The following is an 18,546-nucleotide window of genomic DNA, read 5'->3' as shown; positions in this document are numbered from 1 at the left end:
TCAGTGATCTTCTTTTGTTTTTTAATATAATTCCTATCCCACTAAATCACTAATGTTCTATATTCGTATGTCAACGTTCTTGCAAGTAGGTGTATATAATTTTTGTAATTTCGTAGTTTTTGTAGTTTTATTTTGTGATTTCATGATGAATGTAAAGCTACTCTGTAGATATGTCATCATTAAACCGTTATTATTATTATTATTATTATTATTATTATCATCATCATCATCATCATTGTGGATCTTCCACTGATTCAACCAATCACAACACGTTGTAATGGTTACGGTACGGATACAGTTCAGATTGGCCACGTCATTTCCCACTCATGCAAAAGCCATTCTATCTAAAGCACAGAACACTCAACTCTCGAACAGAACACTCAACTCTCAATATTCTAATGTAGTAAGGGGTGTGTATGGAGGATACACGGCCCCACAAGCTTCTAGCTTTAATGCATACCGTGTATAAATATAAAAGATCCTTTTTTTTTTACCCATGAACACGTGTTTTTTCTTCTTCAGATGAAACCACTGAATATCGTCCACTTAATGATGGATGCCACCCTGCTGCTTCCTATCACAGGGACACCGCTAACTGGTATTGAGTTCTCTAAACGACTGCCTTGTGGAGAGGTAGAACATACTAGAAGGGTGAGTACTTGTTATATGGTGGTCGGAATCCTCTAGAACAGGCAGTGTAGTCGACTGTATAACCACCTACTGTACATCTAGACACACGCCAACCCAGCTCTTCACAACACTAACATTTGTTGTACAAAGTTCCAATAGTTTCAGGTAGAGATAAAATCATTGAGAACATTTTGCACTTTATTTTATAATTAGCGGTTTTTGTGGGCAGTTGGACCCGTAAATACTTCAAAACTTAAAAGCTCTATCTATTTAAAATCTACGAATGACTGATAACAAATAGATTATAATATAGCCCAATCCGTCTGTCCTAGCACCCTTGAAATGAAGTCAGTGGCAATTCAATTTCCTTTGCTCCAAACTTGGGGATTTTCGATTGATCCCGCCATCATATCCTGACATGCGCAGTAGATCATTTTTACACGACATAATCATGGCTTCGAAACCTTGACGTTTCTCATTCGAGTTTCAGGATACACGCGGAAATTCTGTTGTCGTTCAAACAAAACCCTTATATTTCGCAGACACTGAAATTGCACTTTGAGAGCCTGGGTAAAACGATCGTTCCTGAACGCGTGGAGGAATGGGTTGAGAAATGAATTCAAGCTCAAAAATATCGCTGGTAGGACTTTAGCCGTCACCTCGAAGACCACGTCGCTGAGATCTTTCAGAATGCGTTGTTGATAAAGAACCGTTATAAACGCAGAAACAATTATAGGAACGCAGAAAAAGAATATGTTGCTGAAAACTAACAAAGCAACTCGTTTGGCGAGCTTGGATTCGCGATTAACGCCGGCGTTTTGAGCTGCGCGTTTAACTGTGACGTAGATATGGGCGTAAAACACGAAGGTTAAGAGGTAGAAGAATAAAGCAAATACAACTATAACAATTGTGAAGATCAAGGCGTCAAAAATATCAATATCGAATCGAACTGGAATGCAAAGGAATGTAAATCGATAGAAATTATAATACAGTGCGTATCCAGTAAGAACGATTGCTACCAGCCAACATACCAAGATCAAAACTGCTGCCATTTTGCGACTGATTCTAATATCAGGGTTGAGACTGTAAACGATTACGAGGTATCTCTCTAGTGTTAGTAAGAATGTTGTTATGACCGACCCAGCCTCTCCGAGCATCCACAGGAACCCCATCTTCCAACAATGCCGATAAGAATTTTCGTTTGAGTAAGTGAAGGACACGCTATTCAAATACGTAGTGATACATATAGTATAGACACTCAGAAGGAAGTCACTCACAGCCATGTTACATACGAAAAACATCGAAACATTTTGACGAAGAGTTTTTGAAAACAAAATATTGAAAATTACGAGGAGATTGACGAGCACTCCGACGTAACCAAAAAGTGATTGGACGGTGATTCCAGCCAAAGTTTCCTTCCAGCATTTGTTAACTGTTTCGTTCAGTTCTGTAGTTGTTCTGTAAAGATGGCAGGTGGAAATACTGGCACACTCAAACTGAAAAGACGTGTTACTTAAAAGTTTCCCAATTGGTGACAAATCCGTTGTTCTATACTTATATTTGTAGCACTTTTCTGATTTCCAAGATATTGTTTCCTTAAGGTTTGAATTTGTCCTGTTGCTTCGGTAAAATAAGCAGTTTTGACACTCCGCTGACCACGTGAGACCGATAATCCGTTCAAGCATGCGCAGTTGCAGCAGCTTTTTCTCTGGTTTCCAGTCTACGATTCCTGTCACGTCCAATACAGAAAGTGAGGATAACCCACTTGAATTCCCTTTGAAATGACGAAGTGGATTCATACTGATATTCCTATAAGACAACAAATAAAGTTCATTTATGTTGCGTCATGCGAATCTTCGTTTCTTCTAGGCAGCGTACTATAGAAAAGGTTTGCGCATGCGTGCATTTCAGTACGTTTCTTTTCTCAGAATATACGAAACGTTCCCGTACTATTTTTTTGTGAGACCAAGATACTGTTATAATAAAGACAATATCAAAACATTGCCTCCTAAGTTTCAAGATTTTACTTTAAGTTCTGTAATTTTATCAGGCAAGTTTGAATGCCAAATTTGCACGATTTCACTGTGGAGTAGCAGACGTTTTTCTCTAGTTTCTCTGGTCAAAACAACGCGAATATTTCCCGCCTCGGCTCAGATTCGTTTTATTATCTTAAGCTTAAGCCCAATCCTCTACTAATTCAAAATGGCTGCCCTACTTTGCAAAATGGCGGCCGTTCTCGAATTTACAGTACAATATAGTACAGTAGTCTTTGTTTATCCTGCAATTATGAATCAGCTTTGATAAATAAAGGCTTGTATTAACTCATGATACTCACAGAATCGTCAGATTGTTTAGACCGTAGAACGCTTCGTAGGTCAAAACTTGAATGTCGTTGTACGCCAGTGAACTAAAAAAATATAGCGATTAAAGTGTCAATGACGTCTAACTCATTATTTCTGTATTGATGGCTTTCACACCCGCCATCCAACTGATCTGAAAGAGTGACGTAGAAATGACGTCACTGCAAAACTGGGGTGTCCTGAAGCCTCCAAAAATTGATCAAAAATATATAACTCATGAATTATTGTGTCATTGTTATCAAGCGCTTGTCAACGCTTTTTTATTTATTTGGTGGACTGGAAATCCATAATTTCAAGAGGAAACGTGACGACTGAAGGAGTAAAATGGGAGCTGAGATTAGCCTTTTTTGCGGCTGGGAAAATGAGTTTCTATGCGCTGGAAATGGGATTCACAAAAAAAAAAAAAAAAAAAAAAAATCGGAAAAAGGGATTGAGATTTGAGTAAAACATAGGTTGGAACTATGGGATTTAGCCCCCCCCCCCCCCCCCCCCCCTACACCTTCAGGACCCTCTTCTTGGAATTATCAAACATTTCATATCATTTATTAAACACATTTAGCAACACATTTTTACTTACAGTATTCGAAGAGCAGTAAAATGAAGGAAAGATTCGTTGCCTATAATTTGAATTAGGTTGTTGGATAAGTCCCTGTAAAGAATGAATAATAGACAGATAAGCTAGAGAATAAATTTGATATTGTCTGGTCTAGATCTAAGTCCCGGGAATGATTTCTCCTAATTGTTTTTCCTAAAACAAGGCGGTCTATTTTTAAACAAAAAAGGCAAAGAAACTCATTATACAGAAGGTTAGCGGCACTCGTTCACATTGGTCGAAAGGACATATTGATTCTAATAAACAATATAACGAGGCAGTAACACGATAGATTATTTCTATAGTTTAAAACTTCAACAAGTTCTAACCTCCAAAACCGTGTGGAGCTCACGGAAAGCAGCTGGATTTTGTTTGGTAAATTACAACTATACTTAAGGAATCAACGGTGGTGTAGCGGTAATGACTTCCCCTCTAACCTCTGAGGTCTCTCGGTTTGATTCTTGGACTCAGCATCACATATGGGCAGAGTTTATTAGTACTAGCTCTCCCTTGATTCTATAGGTTTTACTCCGCGTTTTTCGTTTTTTTCCCCATGGTTCGATCTGTGAGTTAGCCATGCCCTGACTTAGATCAGCCCAGAGGTTGTTTCAGGGTTCGATCTGTGAGTTAGCCATGCCCTGACTTTGATCAGCCCAGAGGTTGTTTAAGGGTTCGATCTGTGAGTCAGCCATGCCATGACTTAGATCAGCCCAGAGGTTGTTTAAGGGTTCGATCTGTGAGTTAGCCATGCCCTGACTTAGATCAGCCCAGAGGTTGTTTAAGGGTTCGATCTGTGAGTTAGCCATGCCCTGACTTAGATCAGCCCAGAGGTTGTTTAAGGGTTCGATCTGTGAGTTAGCCATACCCTGACTTATATCAGCCCAGAGGTTGTTTCAGGGTTTGATCAGTGAGTTAGCTATGCCCTGACTTAGATCAGCCCAGAGATTGTTTCAGGGTTCGATCTGTGAGTTAGCTGTGCCCTGACTTTGATCAGCCCAGAGGTTGTTTAAGGGTTTGATCTGTGAGTTAGCCATGCCCTGACTTAGATCAGCCCAGAGGTTGTTTCAAGGTTCAATTTAAAGAGATATATACTTACAGATCAGTAATTCTTGTTGGCTCAGATATCAGGCGTTGTAGTTGACAGACATCATTGACTTTACAAACTCTCGAGCTAGGCGATACTACTTTGCAATAAGAACGATCCTTAACCACAGAGCAAGGAGCAGCACGTTCAGCATCAATTGTCGTCAGAAACAAAATTACCAATATCATTAAGAGTATAGAAATAATCCCAATCTTCGTCATTTTGATGAAGCTCGAGGTGCAAAAAGTATTCGAAATCTTGCCTGACACTTCCTTGCACAAGGAGTCTTCGTATTCTAAACGCTATAGCGACGCGAGTGGAAAACGTCTGCGCATGCTCTGAGTCCTTATCCAAATTAGTCAAAACTTCTTCGCGCTAAAATATGTTATTTTGACTTTCACTGAAACTTGCCTGACAAATGGACTTCACAAAATGCCAAAACTTAGAGTCAGTGCTTGAAACGTACGGCTAATTAATTCATTTTGTCTTTATAATACAGTTCCTAAAACGAGTATTTTTCTCTTCCAAATTTTTGAAAAACGTGAACGCATTCGTAAACGTTTTTCTCCAGAGTGGCTTCTATCTATAGCTGGATGGTTTTCCATAACTGTTTGTAATTTGTAGAGCTAGTCTTGTGCATTTGAAGATGATTGATAGTGTACGGCGAAAACTGATTAAATATTTATTAACTGGGTGAACGTAATTCCCAAAAAATTGAAAATATTAATATTCGTGCGTCAATCTACAAAACAATTTTGCGGTAAAAAATGTAACTGTTCGTAATTTGTAGAGCTAGTCTTGTGCATTTGGAAATGATTGATAGTGAACGGTGAAAACGGATTGAATATTTATTAACTGGGTGAACGTAATTCCAAAAAAATTGAAAATATTAATATTCGTGCGTCAATCTACAAAATAATTTTGCGGTAAAAAATGTGAAAAAAAATATTTTAAAAACCTCCTAAATTCGAATTTCCTTATTTTGATATTTTGAAATTAATGAAAAGGAGAATTTACGAAAAAGGTTGTCAAACAGGTTGAAGAAATCATGCAGCTGCCTCAATATTTATATTATATTCGTTCCTAGCTTTTTCAATTAAATTTTCGTTAAAATTACTGGTGCGACTTATGCATGGTGCTGTTGATTTAAGTCTTCCATATTGATGTAGCGCAGACATTATAAGTCCGTGTCATTATTGCCTTATAGTCATCTTCTTATTTACCTGTATTATGTAAAAGACCGTATTCTCAAGGTTGCGTGCTCATCCAAATTTAAGGAAATTGACGGGCCACGATACCAGAACACGAGTATTATCATGCATTGTTATGAAATGTTTTTCGATAAGAATTCATAAAAACGATTGTATTTCTCTTTGAATATAAAACTGTCTTCTCAATTTTACTGAATCTTCGTTTTTCAGTTTTGTGGCCCGTCAAGTTACGGTCCTTTACACAAGTAAATAAGAAGATGACTAAAGGCAATAATGACAATTCTGTGAATAGACCTTCCTACTTATACGGCGGCCATCTTGAATTCTATTGTTTTATTTAAGACATCATAATATGCCGAGGGGGCGACTATTAGAAAAGTTAAAGACTACACAGCCACTTATCTCAGCAACTTTGATGATCCTTGCAGTTCGAACTTCTTGTTCTGTATGTAACGGCACTGTCTTAATTTGTTGTCGTTGTCCAGCATTGGCCTTAACTGACGAAGATATTAATTTTTGAAACAAAAGGACCTCTGGAACCTTGGGTAGACAAGGGCATAGCCAGGATTTTCCAAAGGGGGCCCAAATTTAAAAATCCGCCATCTTGTTTGCACCGAAAACAAAACAAAAAACGGCCTTACGTTTGAAGTTTTATTTACAAAAATAAATAATATAAAAATCGACATCACATTTTACGTTATAATTTGACAAAAAAAGTAATTCAAAATTACGGTAAGAAATCTAAAAAGCTGCCATTTTGTTGAAGGGTGGTGGCCCTAGCCCCCTTGACACCCCCTGGCTGCGCCCTTGGTAATACTAATGAGGAAGCACTCTTTAAGAAGACCATGCGCACATTAAAAGGAAAATTGCTCGCCCCTCATCTTGCTGCTTAACCAGAGTGTGTACTGTTTTATAAAATCTTCCTCAATCCTGTTTATCTTGATCCAGGCTATACGAGTGTTCCTCATGATGCGTGACTTGTGCCTAACCCTTCTGAAGAAGACAGAAACACGACTTCCATTATCCAAAGTAGAATACTCTGTTCATTTAGAAGACGTCTTGGATCTCAGTAAGTATATATATTTATAAAATAACTGTTATACATCTCGCGTTCTGATTGGTTGGGAGCGTGTGCTTGCGCTCGTTTTCTACTTCTTCAATATATATTGGTTGTCATGTCTGCAATTGCAGTCTTTGAGCGATCCTTTCGAACTCGGACAGTTTCAACAGCTTGTTGTGAAATTGTTTTTTTTTTTTTACTTCCGCCAGTCAAAAACAATAAGTATCAAGTGATTATTTTTCATTGACGGCAGCGAAAAACCAAATTTCAGCATGCAGCCTGTAAATACCTAGTTTACAGAATATTGAAAACCCCAGTAAAGCCCCGTTTGCACTAGCGATTTTTACGTCGATTTTTGCTGCGATTTTTTTGCGATTTTTTCCATAATAAATGATGGTAAAGAATTTACTTGTAAAGTTTTTTTCAGGATATTGAAAAAGATTTTCCTAGACGAATGTCTCTTTTGAAGGATGAGACAAATGAATTCATATTTCCGAAAATTGCAGCAAAAATCGCCGCAAAAATCGCCAGTGTAAACGGGGCTTAAAACCTTTGAGAAAAATGTATGCTGAAAGAAAGGAAAACCACTATTTCTCACTGGGCTTCCTTTTTTATTGTGTAAACAATCCCAAATTAGTCCAGACAGAAATAAAAACCTCAACCATGTATACGTCAACGTTAAGTATTATGCTTGTTTTTTCCCTTTACAGATAACAGTGATTTGATTTCATGTACAGTTCAAATGGAAGACAAGTATGTATACCTTTAGTGTGGTTAAACGAGACCAGATTTCATGAGCGTGCGGTGTAAAAGAGCTTTAACACCATCATAATTATCATCATCATCATCGTCATGATCATCATGATCATCATCATTGTCATCATCATCATTGTCATCATCATCATTGTCATCATCATCATCATCATTGTCATCATCATCATTGTCATCATCATCATTGTCATCATCATCATCATCATCATTGTCATCATCACCATTATAAGGCAGTGGATACGCCAGATCAATCACACTGCTCTAGAATTTACTCTAATACCCGCAACACGGCGCAGACACGGTCACGACAAGGTCACGGTACTGGGTGACCAATCATATTGCGCGAGAAAGAAAAAAACAGCCGATCAAAATTCTTTATTATATGGTTAGGATAGTACCATTATTATTACCATTATCATCATCATCATAGTATAATCACCATTATTATCACCATTATCATCATCATCATAGTATTAATCGCCATCATTACCAACATTTTCATTATCATCATTCCCCTAGAGTCGTTATTTGGATTGTTCACTGTGCCATCATTCATACACCTCATCAGTATCTCGACAATGGACTATTCGCATTTATTTTTCCCTTGCATTCAAACTTCCATCTTTTCCCCCATAGGATTGTCAGACGTTTCTTAGTTATCGACGAGGCACAGTTTATTCTAGTTGAGCCTGACACCAGTAAACTGGGCTGGGGGGTGGTCAAGTTTGTTGCAAGACTTCAAGTAAGTTGTCATGAACTTTATTCTAAGAATCGAGGGCTTAATTTTTACCCTTGATTTATATGGTGCGTTTTATTTTGGCTTTTATATTTTTGATTTTTATCAGTTTTGATTTTTTTCTGTCGAAATCCCAAATACTTTTGACTACTTGCTCAGTGCTTTTTCTTTTGCCATAAATCAATGAATCTGGCTGAATCTTTATTCCTTTTCCTTCCTTCCCATTGCCATTCTCCACTTTTTATTTGCTTTCTCGTTCAATCCCTACTACCCAAAAATTTTTGCCGCTGTCTCGTGCCACTCATAAGATGAGATATCAATCCTGAACGAATAAAGTTTTACACTGAATACATGAATCAATAGCCTTACCAGTGTTTGTGGGTGTTTATAAGGAGCATACACCTCACCCACACCCTCTTAGTATGTGTTTGCAAGAAATGTGTTTCAGGACCTCTCAGAAAAACACCTTGGTGATGAGATCTTCCTATATAAACATTGTTATTATTATTATTAAGAAACATACACCTCACCCTTCCCCCCTTAGTATGTGTTAACAAGGAAAATACACCTCACCCACACACTTTTATTTTGGGTTTGTAAGAAACATACACCTCACCCACGCCCCCTTAGTATGTGTTTACAAGGAAAATACACCTCACCCACACCCTTTTAGTATGTGTTTGTAAGAAACATACACCTCACCCACACCCTTTTAGTATGTGTTTGTAAGAAACATACACCTCACCCACAACCTTTTAGTATGTGTTTGTAAGAAACATACACCTCACCCATACCCCCTTAGTATGTGTTTACAAGGAAAATACACCTCACCCACACCCTTTTAGTATGTATTTGTAAGGAACATACACCTCACCCACACCCTCTTAGTATGTGTTTGCAAGCGATTAAAAAAGGCTTACCTATATTTTCTTCAGGACGTCGAGACGGCTCCTGACAAAGAGGACAGTCGTTCTCTGTTTATCACTATTCATCAACCTTTTACTGCGAGGAGTCTTGCTAAAGTCCGGTCTCGACCAATTCTTTCGGCCAAGTTCATCTTTGATGATTATATTCGATGCATGTCAGCAAAACAGCGTCTGCAGAGACGGCGGACAATGCTCAAGCAGAACAAATTGCACAATATTGCGCAACTGCTAGAGCTGCCTGCAATGGCGACCCCTCCAGCGCATTACTACACAATTACACCGCCTTCCTACATCAATCTAGGCTCGGGAAAACCATATGTGGTTTCACCGTCCTCGTCTCAGGACTCCGGTCAAACCGGTCGAGAGAGGACTGGTTTAGAATCAAGAGACCGAGCTGACGCCTTTACGACCATATCTGGGCCAGAAGACTGCTGGTCACCAAGCGCCAATCGAAATAAGCCAAGGACTACCTCGCAGGCTCAAGCATTGGCTCAAGTGTTGGAGCAGTCTCCTCCACCTGGGAATAATGGTGTGGCAGAGATGCGGGTCAGTGACAATACAATACGCACGAGAAGTACATCAGTGGAGGAGGAAGCGGAGGAGGCTCTTGATATGGAGTCAACGAATGGACAGAATCCCTTGTTAGCGCGGGTACGGGAGCAAGAATCAATCAGTGACAGTTCATCCTCTGAACCCTCCAGCAGGAGGGAATCGATCGATAACCTTAGAGAGTTACGTCTCATCAAGTTTAAATCACACTCCGCTCCCCCCACCCCACGGGGTGGAAGACACCCACCTCCTCTAGGCTCCTGTGACTTTGGTGATATCAATTTGCTATCAATTCCTTGCTTATCTGACCCAGCATTCTATGTGAGCAAAGGTTTGGATGAGATATCGAACAAAAACAGCGCGCCAAAAAAGACAAAATCCGCTGGTAAAAAGTCTAATCGCAAGAAAAGGGGACACTCGAGAAGAAGGGTTACTAAATAAACTGTCTAGAAACTAAAATATATTATAATAATATGAATTACAAATACAAGATATATTATGATCAATGTGGTAAGGTAGGAAAATCTTTAGCCTCCTCTGCAGGCTTCTCTTTGAATATCTCTGTCTCTCTCTCTGGGAACGAAGAAACAAAAACGGACACGAGAGGGGAGGAGAGGAGGGGGGAAAAGAAAGAGGGAGAGATTAAACTTCTCTTTATTTCGCTTTTTCGCCCTCCGTGCCCTCCGCGGTTCTATGCCAAAGGAAGCCCACCCCGCGAAAGGAAGCCCAAGGAGTTGCCTTGCGGAGCAGGCTAGAAAATCTTAATTAAATTATCATGTTAAGAACATTATTTAATTAAATGTCCAAATTTGGGTTGAATGCTTGCGCATGCGTTTGTTCATCGTGAAAACGTACGGTCTTGCAAGAAAATCCTATGGAATTGTTACGCAATAATGTTGCAGAATGTACCGCAATAAACCTTTTTACCTTGGGCTTAATGTTTTCCCATTTCAGACCACTTGTCATTCTCTTGAGGATAAGATTTCTTGTTCTAGATGTATCGAGTTACATGTGTCTTCTTATGCGCAACCGCTAAACAAATAGAGTGAAATGGGATCTGAAATGGGAAACATTACACCCAAGGTAAAGAGGTCTGTTGTTTTTGTTGCAAAAGTTCGTTTTTGTTGTCCTATCCGATTGGAACTCTACCAAAGGTGCAGTAGTATGAGCAACAAACTAATATTATTTTTGTTATTCTTACAGTGCAATTTTTGCTCAGTCATACTACACATGTCACAATATATCTTTCTTACTCAAAGTGGAAGCTTGTTGTTCTTTACACCAGAGCTTTGCACGCCTACCTTCGACCACGTGTCATTCTCTTCGTTTGAGTAGTATCCATATTCATATGTCTTCTCGTGCGCAACCATTACTCAAAGAAATGATGCTCTAGAGAGTGATACGTAGTCGGAAATAGGAAAATTTAATATCCAAATTCAAAGGGTCAGAGAGCAAAGTTTGCGATGCATCTTGCAAAACATTGATGCACGATTTTAGAGCAGATTTACCAAACCGACTAACGTACTGTCTCTCTTTCGAAAATTTCGAAAATGAGGACACCCAGTCATGTAAGGCTACTCATTCAAAATAAAGGTGGATATAGCGCGAATTTGGGTCAAGCGGGAGATACAACCGAGGGTAAGAGAGACCCACCTAACGAAATTAGAGGTAATAAAAAATACTTTAATATTTGTTAAAGTTTTTATTTTAATTAACATCAGTTTTACCATCAATTCTGACTATTAGCCAATCCGAGGTTGAGCCAGAACCGTCGAGGAAAAGACTGGGTCGAGTTAGCATTGCAGTGCATTATGGGAATTTTTTAGGAGACGAAAACGCCATCTTGGAAATATGTCCTCTAAAATGGTCCCACAATGCACTGTAATGCCAACTCGACCCAGTCGTTTCCTTAAATTAGCCTCTGAATGACTAATATCTTCGACTCTATGTATGGTTCAGACATTTGCTTTTTTGTCCTTTTAAAGGATCTTCCTTATTAGTGCGATGAAAACTTTACTGCCGAATCATCGGTCCACAACACAGGTAGCCCAAACTCTGTTTCTGGAAGAGTTGTGTTGACTTTTTAAGTATGAAGTTTTAAATATGAGTATGATTCAGTTTAGTTCAGACATTTGCTTTTTTGTCCTTTTTAAGGATCTTCTTTCTTAGTGCGATGAAAACTCTACTGCCGAATCATCGGTCCACAACACAGGTAGCCCAAACTTTGTTTCTGGAAGAGTTGCATTGACTTTTTAAGTATGAAGTTTTAAATAGCACATTTTCATTATGGTCATTATGGTGTCGCGTTAACCACAACTACTTGCACACTTTTTTCTGTTCAGTTGATTAGCACCATTTGTTTTACTATTCTCATGAAAAAATACAAATTTGAAAATTTCAATGCAAGTAAAATGTAGTACAGTGTATATTCGGCCTAAAGTGGGAAAGCGTATTGCGAATGATTACTATAGTACAGTCATTTTCTCGAGTATTACAAGTTCTTTGTCTGTTGACTCTTTCAGCTTGACCTCTTCTGGTGTGCTAGTATTATGAATGAATCTCATGAAAAGAGGCAAAGACGCAGAGACAAAGAGGAAGACACCAGCAGTGATAAAGGCAGGATGGTAAGAACCACTAAAATCTGCTATTACGCCTGTGAATTAAACGCGATGTTAAATATATGGACAATGTCCATTATCGTCATTAGCAGCAGCAATATTAGCAGACATCACCAGTATAACATCGTCTTCATTTATTATCATCATCAGCCATCATCTCCAATTATCATCAGTCATCAACACCACCACCACGGTTATCATTACCGTATCATCTTCATTGACATCATCAACAGTCATCATAACCAATCATCATCAGTTATCATCACCACCACCACGGTTATCATTACCGTATCATCGTCATTGGCATCATCATCAGTCATCACTATCATCGTCATCATGAACATCACCATACAACACTGTGTCTGATAAACATTATCTCAACCAATCGCAATCTCAGTCATCATGATCCTTTCCATCACTACAACCAACTATAAAAAATATATAAACATTTTGCCATTTGATTATTCACGTCATCTAGAATCGATACTGAAAACATTGAGTAGGGCTCATAGCCGCTTTAGAACGTGTTCAGTAACAATAATAGCAATGCCAAATCTTTTCTGACTGGAATACGTACCTGCGAACACAGGACCGATCAAGTAGCTTAAACCCATGAAGGTACAGTACCATCCAAAGCCCATACCAGGGAAAGTTATCAGGATATAACTATGCATCGAGGTCATGATCACACCCTCGCATATCCCATACATCACAGAATATACAATGAGGAAAGTAAGACTGGTAGCCAATGGCAACGAGACGTCGATGATTCCAAATACCACTACTGCAAGCTGAAAGATGCAAAGGTGAGAGATCCAGCCAGTGTCGCATAACTTGCCGGTAAGGATCCTAGATATGAGAGATGCAATGCCGATGGCGAAGTACATCCATGATGAGCTACTGATTGGGATTCCAAGATCCTCGGCGTACTTCGCCTGGGGGAAAAAGTGGTCCAATCATTTCAAGGTTTTTTAAAAGTTTGAGTTAGTACCTTTTGTTCCCTGTATAGTAAGTTCTCTATAAGTCCTCCATTCCCTAGGTGAGGCAGTTTATATTTATATACTTCATGGTAAATCTACTGATGCAGGAGCTTATATGGTGGTCCTAGCTAGGGCGCCTGGGAACCTCTTCAACAAAAGCATCTCATTCGTGAAGTGCATTTACAGGCGCTGAAGAAATTAGAACAAAAAGCGAATTAATGAGAATTGATTTTGGCGCGAAACAAATTAAACTTCTCAAGAAAAAAGCGAGACGAAAACATTCGGGTTCGTCACTCGACCTTCTCTTACAACTAATCCATACGCATTCTAGGAAGCAGTAGATTTGGACCACTTTGGACCGCGAATAGTGATAATTGCAAGTGGTATTTTTGGCTGTATTGTGCTGTTGCCCGGAAAACAAGGTGTTTAGTGAAGGGCAAATATGCTTCACTTCATGGATCTGTAGTAGTCTATACTCTAATATTAGTAACACAATACCACACGACAGACCGATGCTAAAACAGCTCGAGCCAAACATAAAATGGTTGATATTTTCGTGAACCAAACTTACCAAATGTATTGACGGCATGATGTAACCAAGACAAGCTACTGACATTGTTAGACACAACAGCATGAACACTGGGTTCATCAGCACCGACGTTTTAAGCAGCTTTGTCCATTGTTTAGTCAGCTTCGTCTGACTGTTATCTCGAGTGTTTTGTGATGTGTGCTTCATTTTTCTATTGATGCTGCATCCCAAAAAGCATGGCAGCGTGTTCAGTGCAGCCAAGATCATCATTGCTTTCCTCCAATCAAAATGCTCCAATAATTTTTGAATGACAGGTGTCATGAATAGAAGCCCGCCCGCGTTGCCTGAGTTCAGAATAGCCAAGCCAAGAGACCGATGTCGATTAAAGTACAGGGGAACAATCTGCATGGCTGAAATGAAGACTAAACAAGAAGCAAAGCCAAATCCAACGCCGTAAGAGAGTAAGAGAACGTAGACATTCGGAGCAAACGATGAACCAAGTTGCGCAATAGCGGTTGTTAGCCCACCTCCTATCATCGTTAACCGACAGCCAAAGCGGTCACAAAGCTTTGACGCAATTGGTGCAAGTAAAGCCGAAAGAGCCACAGTGACTGATCCGGCAAGGGCTGAGACAAACGGAATAAAAAAAGCCAAAGATTAATTAAAGTGTCTATCACCCTTCTAACTATTCTGAGAATGGACGCTTTTCAAAAGTATCTTGGCTGCGAAGTTAACATGTGGAAATACAAAAGAAAACACACTTTTACTCGATGACATTCGTGGCATTTGTTTTTGGTATTTCCATGTCAGCCTCGCATACAAGATAATTTTAAGAATGGTCCATTGATTCTACATGGATTAAGATGTTGAATTACACGAAAAATTGGCATGGATAGTTTGAGTGCGGCTTCTTGATGTTATAAAAGAAGGTTTTTCTATGCTATTGCTAATGCTATGGCGTAAGAGGAGGCATTTATGGTTATTTGTTGAAATGGGCAAAACATTACGTTCAAGGTAAAGAGGTCTATTCAGGTTATGATTTACTTCATCCAGTTTGTCTCCGTATCCGTCCCCGTCCCCGTGACATCCTCTAAAAGAAGGATTCAATTCCATTCCCACTGACCCTCGTTTCATCCAAGACATTCCAACCAAACTAGAGCTCATTTTACCTGTCGCTGCTTTTCCAGCCTGGAATTCATCAAGAATAGAAGGAAAAAAGAGCCCATAGGTGTAAGCACTTCCCAAGTTGATCATACTGGCCAGAGAACAACAGAAACACACTCTCCAAGCGGTACATTTGTCCAACTCATTGTCCGTATCTTGAATGAAAGACATCCATGTTTTCTTTTTCCTGGCGTCATCTTGTGGACGTTGCTGATTGGATAGTGTTGCTATAACTTCAGTAGGCATAGTAATGATAATATGAGTTGCGACTGACGAATATAGGTGGCTTCTATATTTTGCACTTTGCCTTGGGAAACCGTGGATTTAACGTGTGGTGGGCTACCTGAAGGTACGATGGAAAGAAATCGAGGGAAGGTTACGTAGGTTAGAGTCAATTTAGTAATGAAGGCCACATTTTTGTTAGGCCTCCTTTACATGAAAGAAAGGTGACCCTCGGTTACTGCTAGGACTACCTCTTGTTTTTGGTGTCCCCTGGGGAAGGAAAACGGCAAAAGACTTGTCCCTAGCACCAGGGTCGCCCTATCTTTATGTGAACGGTCTCTCATAAGGTAGGGTAATCCTACTGCTAGGGCTACCTCTTGTTTTTGGTGTCCCCTGGGGAAGGAAAACAAAAGACTTGTCCCTAGCACTAGGGTCACCCTACCTTATGAGAGCGGTCTCTCAGAACCTAGACCTACCTCAATTAAAATTAAAAGAAAATATTAAAACCTTAGATCAAGATTGCGTCACATTCTTAAGTGCTTAGGCTTTGTAGAAAAAGTCAAGTGCAAAGTCCATTGTCCGATATTTGGTATTAGGTCGTTATTTGGTAAATAACTGTGTGGAAACTATATTTGACAATACTATCTATCATATATCAATAATAAAGTACGAATATAAATACTATTTATAACCACGACAAGGAACTAAGTCTTAAATTGAAAGTTTTCAAAGGATTTTCAGTTGAGTCTCTTATTCATTATCGATATGACAAGGTTGAGTTCAAACTTTTTGTTCTTGATAAACTTATAAACATTTGAAAATATGTTCTGCAGTTTCAGGACCTTCAGGAGTTAAGGAAGGAATCGTTTCTTAGAGCAAACGCATTCCTTACTTAACGTTTGAATTCGTCTTAAAGTTTAAATCAATTTTGACTTCTGATAAACGATAGAAAATATCAGATTTTTAAATTATAAGATGAGAGCTAAGTCTTAAGACTAGAGGCAGTTCAGTGAGCTAGTGAAATAGTATCCGCTGGTATAGTATTCCGTTCAAGAATTTTTTCTGAGTCTTTCAATTTGCAGTTGCATACGTTGCTTGAAATACTGCGAGGATCAGCTCAATTTGATACAAAACAATCACAGTATAAATATATAGTGATATTCTCATACGCATAAAATAGTATAGTATAGAAGAATTCGTTTTCTTGAAGCCTACCATTAATTTGCTTCTTTCTTCTCCTTGCTGCAGGACGGAATAAAACCTGTTGTTTCCTATCGCCTTTTGTGCCGGAGTATTTGGCCGGCTCATGGAAACGATATACATCTGTAGCCGAATTAAAAATAAGTCCTATCTCTTTTTCAAGATCTTGATGAAGGTCAAGTGAATAAAACTGCTTTTCGCCTTTGTCGGTTTTTTTTTTTTTATTCTCAACAATTTTCTTTTTTGGGTTCGAAAAATCTTACCTCTCACAATGACCGTCAAAAAAGAGAAGCATCTAAATATAGAAATTAAGAAAATCCATTATAAAGTCATTGAATGTATACACTTATTTCAATAAAGTTATTCACCTGAAAAGCTATAAGCTGAGGCCAACAAGTATTATGGGTAAATTCATTTTACACGTTCAACGGCTTGATAACTATTCATGGACTTGAGAATCGTTTACTGGTTACAGTCTCACCTCTTCTGAGCATCATCGAGCTGCAGTTTGTATTAAAACAGCTTTGTATATATATGCTTTTTATGATATGAAAAGTTTCCCATGATGCTCAGTGATCTCAGCTTTCTAGGTTTTTGGTGACTAACTTTATTGAAAGAAGTGTATGATATTCATATAAACAAGTGAGGAAGAAGAGAAGTCGTTGATGTCAATCTTAAAGGCAAACGTAATGGTATCCATGGTAACAATATTAAGCGGTTCAGTGTAATCTAAAATTTTTCTTGGCCAGAAGCCAATGATATAAGGATATTTGAGTTCAATAGACTTAATGTTTGTTTAGGGTCAAAGCACTTTATCAAATGCAATTATGGCAGTTTTACTCGTTGCAATTACGTGATGAATTGCATTCCTCGGGTATTCTGTAGCCAGCTAGTATGCTGGGGCTTGAAAGAATTTTTTGGCTTTTCTGTATTACTGGAAGTGGAGATGACCGATGAAAGTGGAATCAAAGTGTTAAACCAAAGCAAAAGATTTATCCGAAAATGAGGTTCAGGCATTCATTTGCTTCCCATATATTTTCTATAGAAAAAGGCTGACAGAGCAACATTCTAACACAAATGCAACAAAACATCTTTGTACAATCGAAAATACCGCTTCAAACAAGCATTTTATCATAGTACATCAGTTTCTAACTGTTTTAAAAAAGGTTTTGAGTGTTAACCCAAAACGAAAATTGGGATCAAAACTCGAAGGTCTAGTTTTTGACGCTTTTTGCCATTATTGCTCGTTATTGACAGAAAATTTCCTCTTAAAATATCTTTACCTTCCTGTTCTTCACTTTTAGTTAAGTCTTGTTCTTGGTTTATGCCCAGTTCGAGCAATCGAAGTTTGCTGATTTGTCATTATCGACGTCATTAATACATGCATTTAGTAAAATAATGATGCAAAAACCCAGTCTCCTATCCAGAGCTCCTCGGCCTCGTTCCCTTTTTTTTTTTTTTTTTTTTTTTTTGATATGACCTTTTCAATCATAACTTATTATTTTTCATCAAGAGAGCGTCATTTATTAAGTTTACTCCTCTCATCCCCGCAGAATAACTTTTATTAAGGCCCGTTAGCCCAAAGCATGCAGCGCCCCTGAACTCACTACTTTTTATCACCACTCGCTCTTTATACCTGAAAGTATGTTTTTCTTAATCTGAACATAGTTAATGGAGCGGAATGGTTTGGAAACTCCATAGAACAAAGCTTTTGTTTTGCGTTTGAGGTTGAACCGTACCATCACTTCAATTGATACTGACCGTGCACAACGAACCAAGCAACTTAGATTGAATATATTCATTTCCTCATTATTTTCATGTATGAACATTTTGAAAGTGAAAACTTCGATGACCAAAAACCATGCGGATAAATATTTATTATACGCGCAGATACAGTTAAGCCGTACTCTGGTT

The 18,546-nt window shown here is 38.6% G+C and overlaps 3 protein-coding genes across 4 annotated transcripts in view; 1 reads left to right on the top strand and 2 right to left on the bottom strand.

Moving 5' to 3' along the window:
* LOC116296284 (protein CLEC16A) overlaps positions 1-11,611 on the top strand; it is a 29,049-nt gene extending 17,438 nt beyond the window's left edge. The window contains exons 22-26 of the mRNA XM_089031573.1: positions 523-651; positions 6,826-6,946; positions 7,648-7,690; positions 8,345-8,450; positions 9,380-11,611. Coding sequence (XP_088887699.1) covers positions 523-651; positions 6,826-6,946; positions 7,648-7,690; positions 8,345-8,450; positions 9,380-10,360 — 1,380 coding nt within the window. The 3' untranslated portion in view covers positions 10,361-11,611. The remainder of the gene's footprint in view (positions 1-522; positions 652-6,825; positions 6,947-7,647; positions 7,691-8,344; positions 8,451-9,379) is intronic.
* LOC116296281 (lutropin-choriogonadotropic hormone receptor) lies at positions 646-5,210 on the bottom strand. The gene is made up of 4 exons (XM_089031574.1): positions 4,679-5,210; positions 3,568-3,639; positions 2,966-3,037; positions 646-2,439 (listed from the first exon to the last, which is right to left on the bottom strand). The coding sequence occupies exons 1-4, from the start codon at positions 4,885-4,887 to the stop codon at positions 1,080-1,082; spliced, it is 1,713 nt and encodes a 570-aa protein (XP_088887700.1). The 5' UTR covers positions 4,888-5,210; the 3' UTR covers positions 646-1,079.
* A 31-nt stretch (positions 11,612-11,642) lies between the features above and the next one.
* On the bottom strand, positions 11,643-18,008 carry LOC116296280 (monocarboxylate transporter 13-like). Of its 2 annotated transcripts, none has more exons than XM_031704287.2 (5): positions 17,916-18,008; positions 15,216-15,553; positions 14,089-14,672; positions 13,115-13,472; positions 11,643-12,572 (listed from the first exon to the last, which is right to left on the bottom strand). In XM_031704287.2, the coding sequence occupies exons 2-5, from the start codon at positions 15,454-15,456 to the stop codon at positions 12,385-12,387; spliced, it is 1,371 nt and encodes a 456-aa protein (XP_031560147.1). In that variant the 5' UTR covers positions 15,457-15,553; positions 17,916-18,008; the 3' UTR covers positions 11,643-12,384. The 2 variants fall into 2 exon arrangements, with proteins under 2 accessions (XP_031560147.1, XP_031560148.1); XM_031704288.2 differs by lacking the exon at positions 17,916-18,008 and adding an exon at positions 16,648-16,764.
* Positions 18,009-18,546: the final 538 nt, after the last annotated feature.

The sequence above is a fragment of the Actinia tenebrosa genome, unplaced genomic scaffold (genome assembly GCF_029948245.1).
Source record: "Actinia tenebrosa isolate PJP-AT-01 unplaced genomic scaffold, QUT_ActTen_1.0 PGA_scaffold17__23_contigs__length_9995812, whole genome shotgun sequence".
Lineage (NCBI taxonomy): Eukaryota > Metazoa > Cnidaria > Anthozoa > Actiniaria > Actiniidae > Actinia > Actinia tenebrosa.
The sequence above is the reverse complement of the archived record's forward strand: the minus strand, read 5'-3'. Positions and strand labels throughout refer to the sequence as shown.

Excerpts from the sequence above, each read along its gene's own strand:
- LOC116296281 (XM_089031574.1), bottom strand. The coding sequence starts at position 4,887 with ATGACGAAGATTGGGATTATTTCTATACTCTTAATGATATTGGTAATT. Across the intron at positions 3,640-4,678 it reads CCAACAAGAATTACTGATCT|GGACTTATCCAACAACCTAA; the intron begins GTAAGTATATAT and ends CATTCTTTACAG. Across the intron at positions 3,038-3,567 it reads TTTACTGCTCTTCGAATACT|TTCACTGGCGTACAACGACA; the intron begins GTAAGTAAAAAT and ends ATATTTTTTTAG.
- LOC116296280 (XM_031704287.2), bottom strand. The coding sequence starts at position 15,456 with ATGCCTACTGAAGTTATAGCAACACTATCCAATCAGCAACGTCCACAA. Across the intron at positions 14,673-15,215 it reads GGCTGGAAAAGCAGCGACAG|CCCTTGCCGGATCAGTCACT; the intron begins GTAAAATGAGCT and ends CGTTTGTCTCAG. Across the intron at positions 13,473-14,088 it reads TCATGCCGTCAATACATTTG|GCGAAGTACGCCGAGGATCT; the intron begins GTAAGTTTGGTT and ends TTTTTCCCCCAG.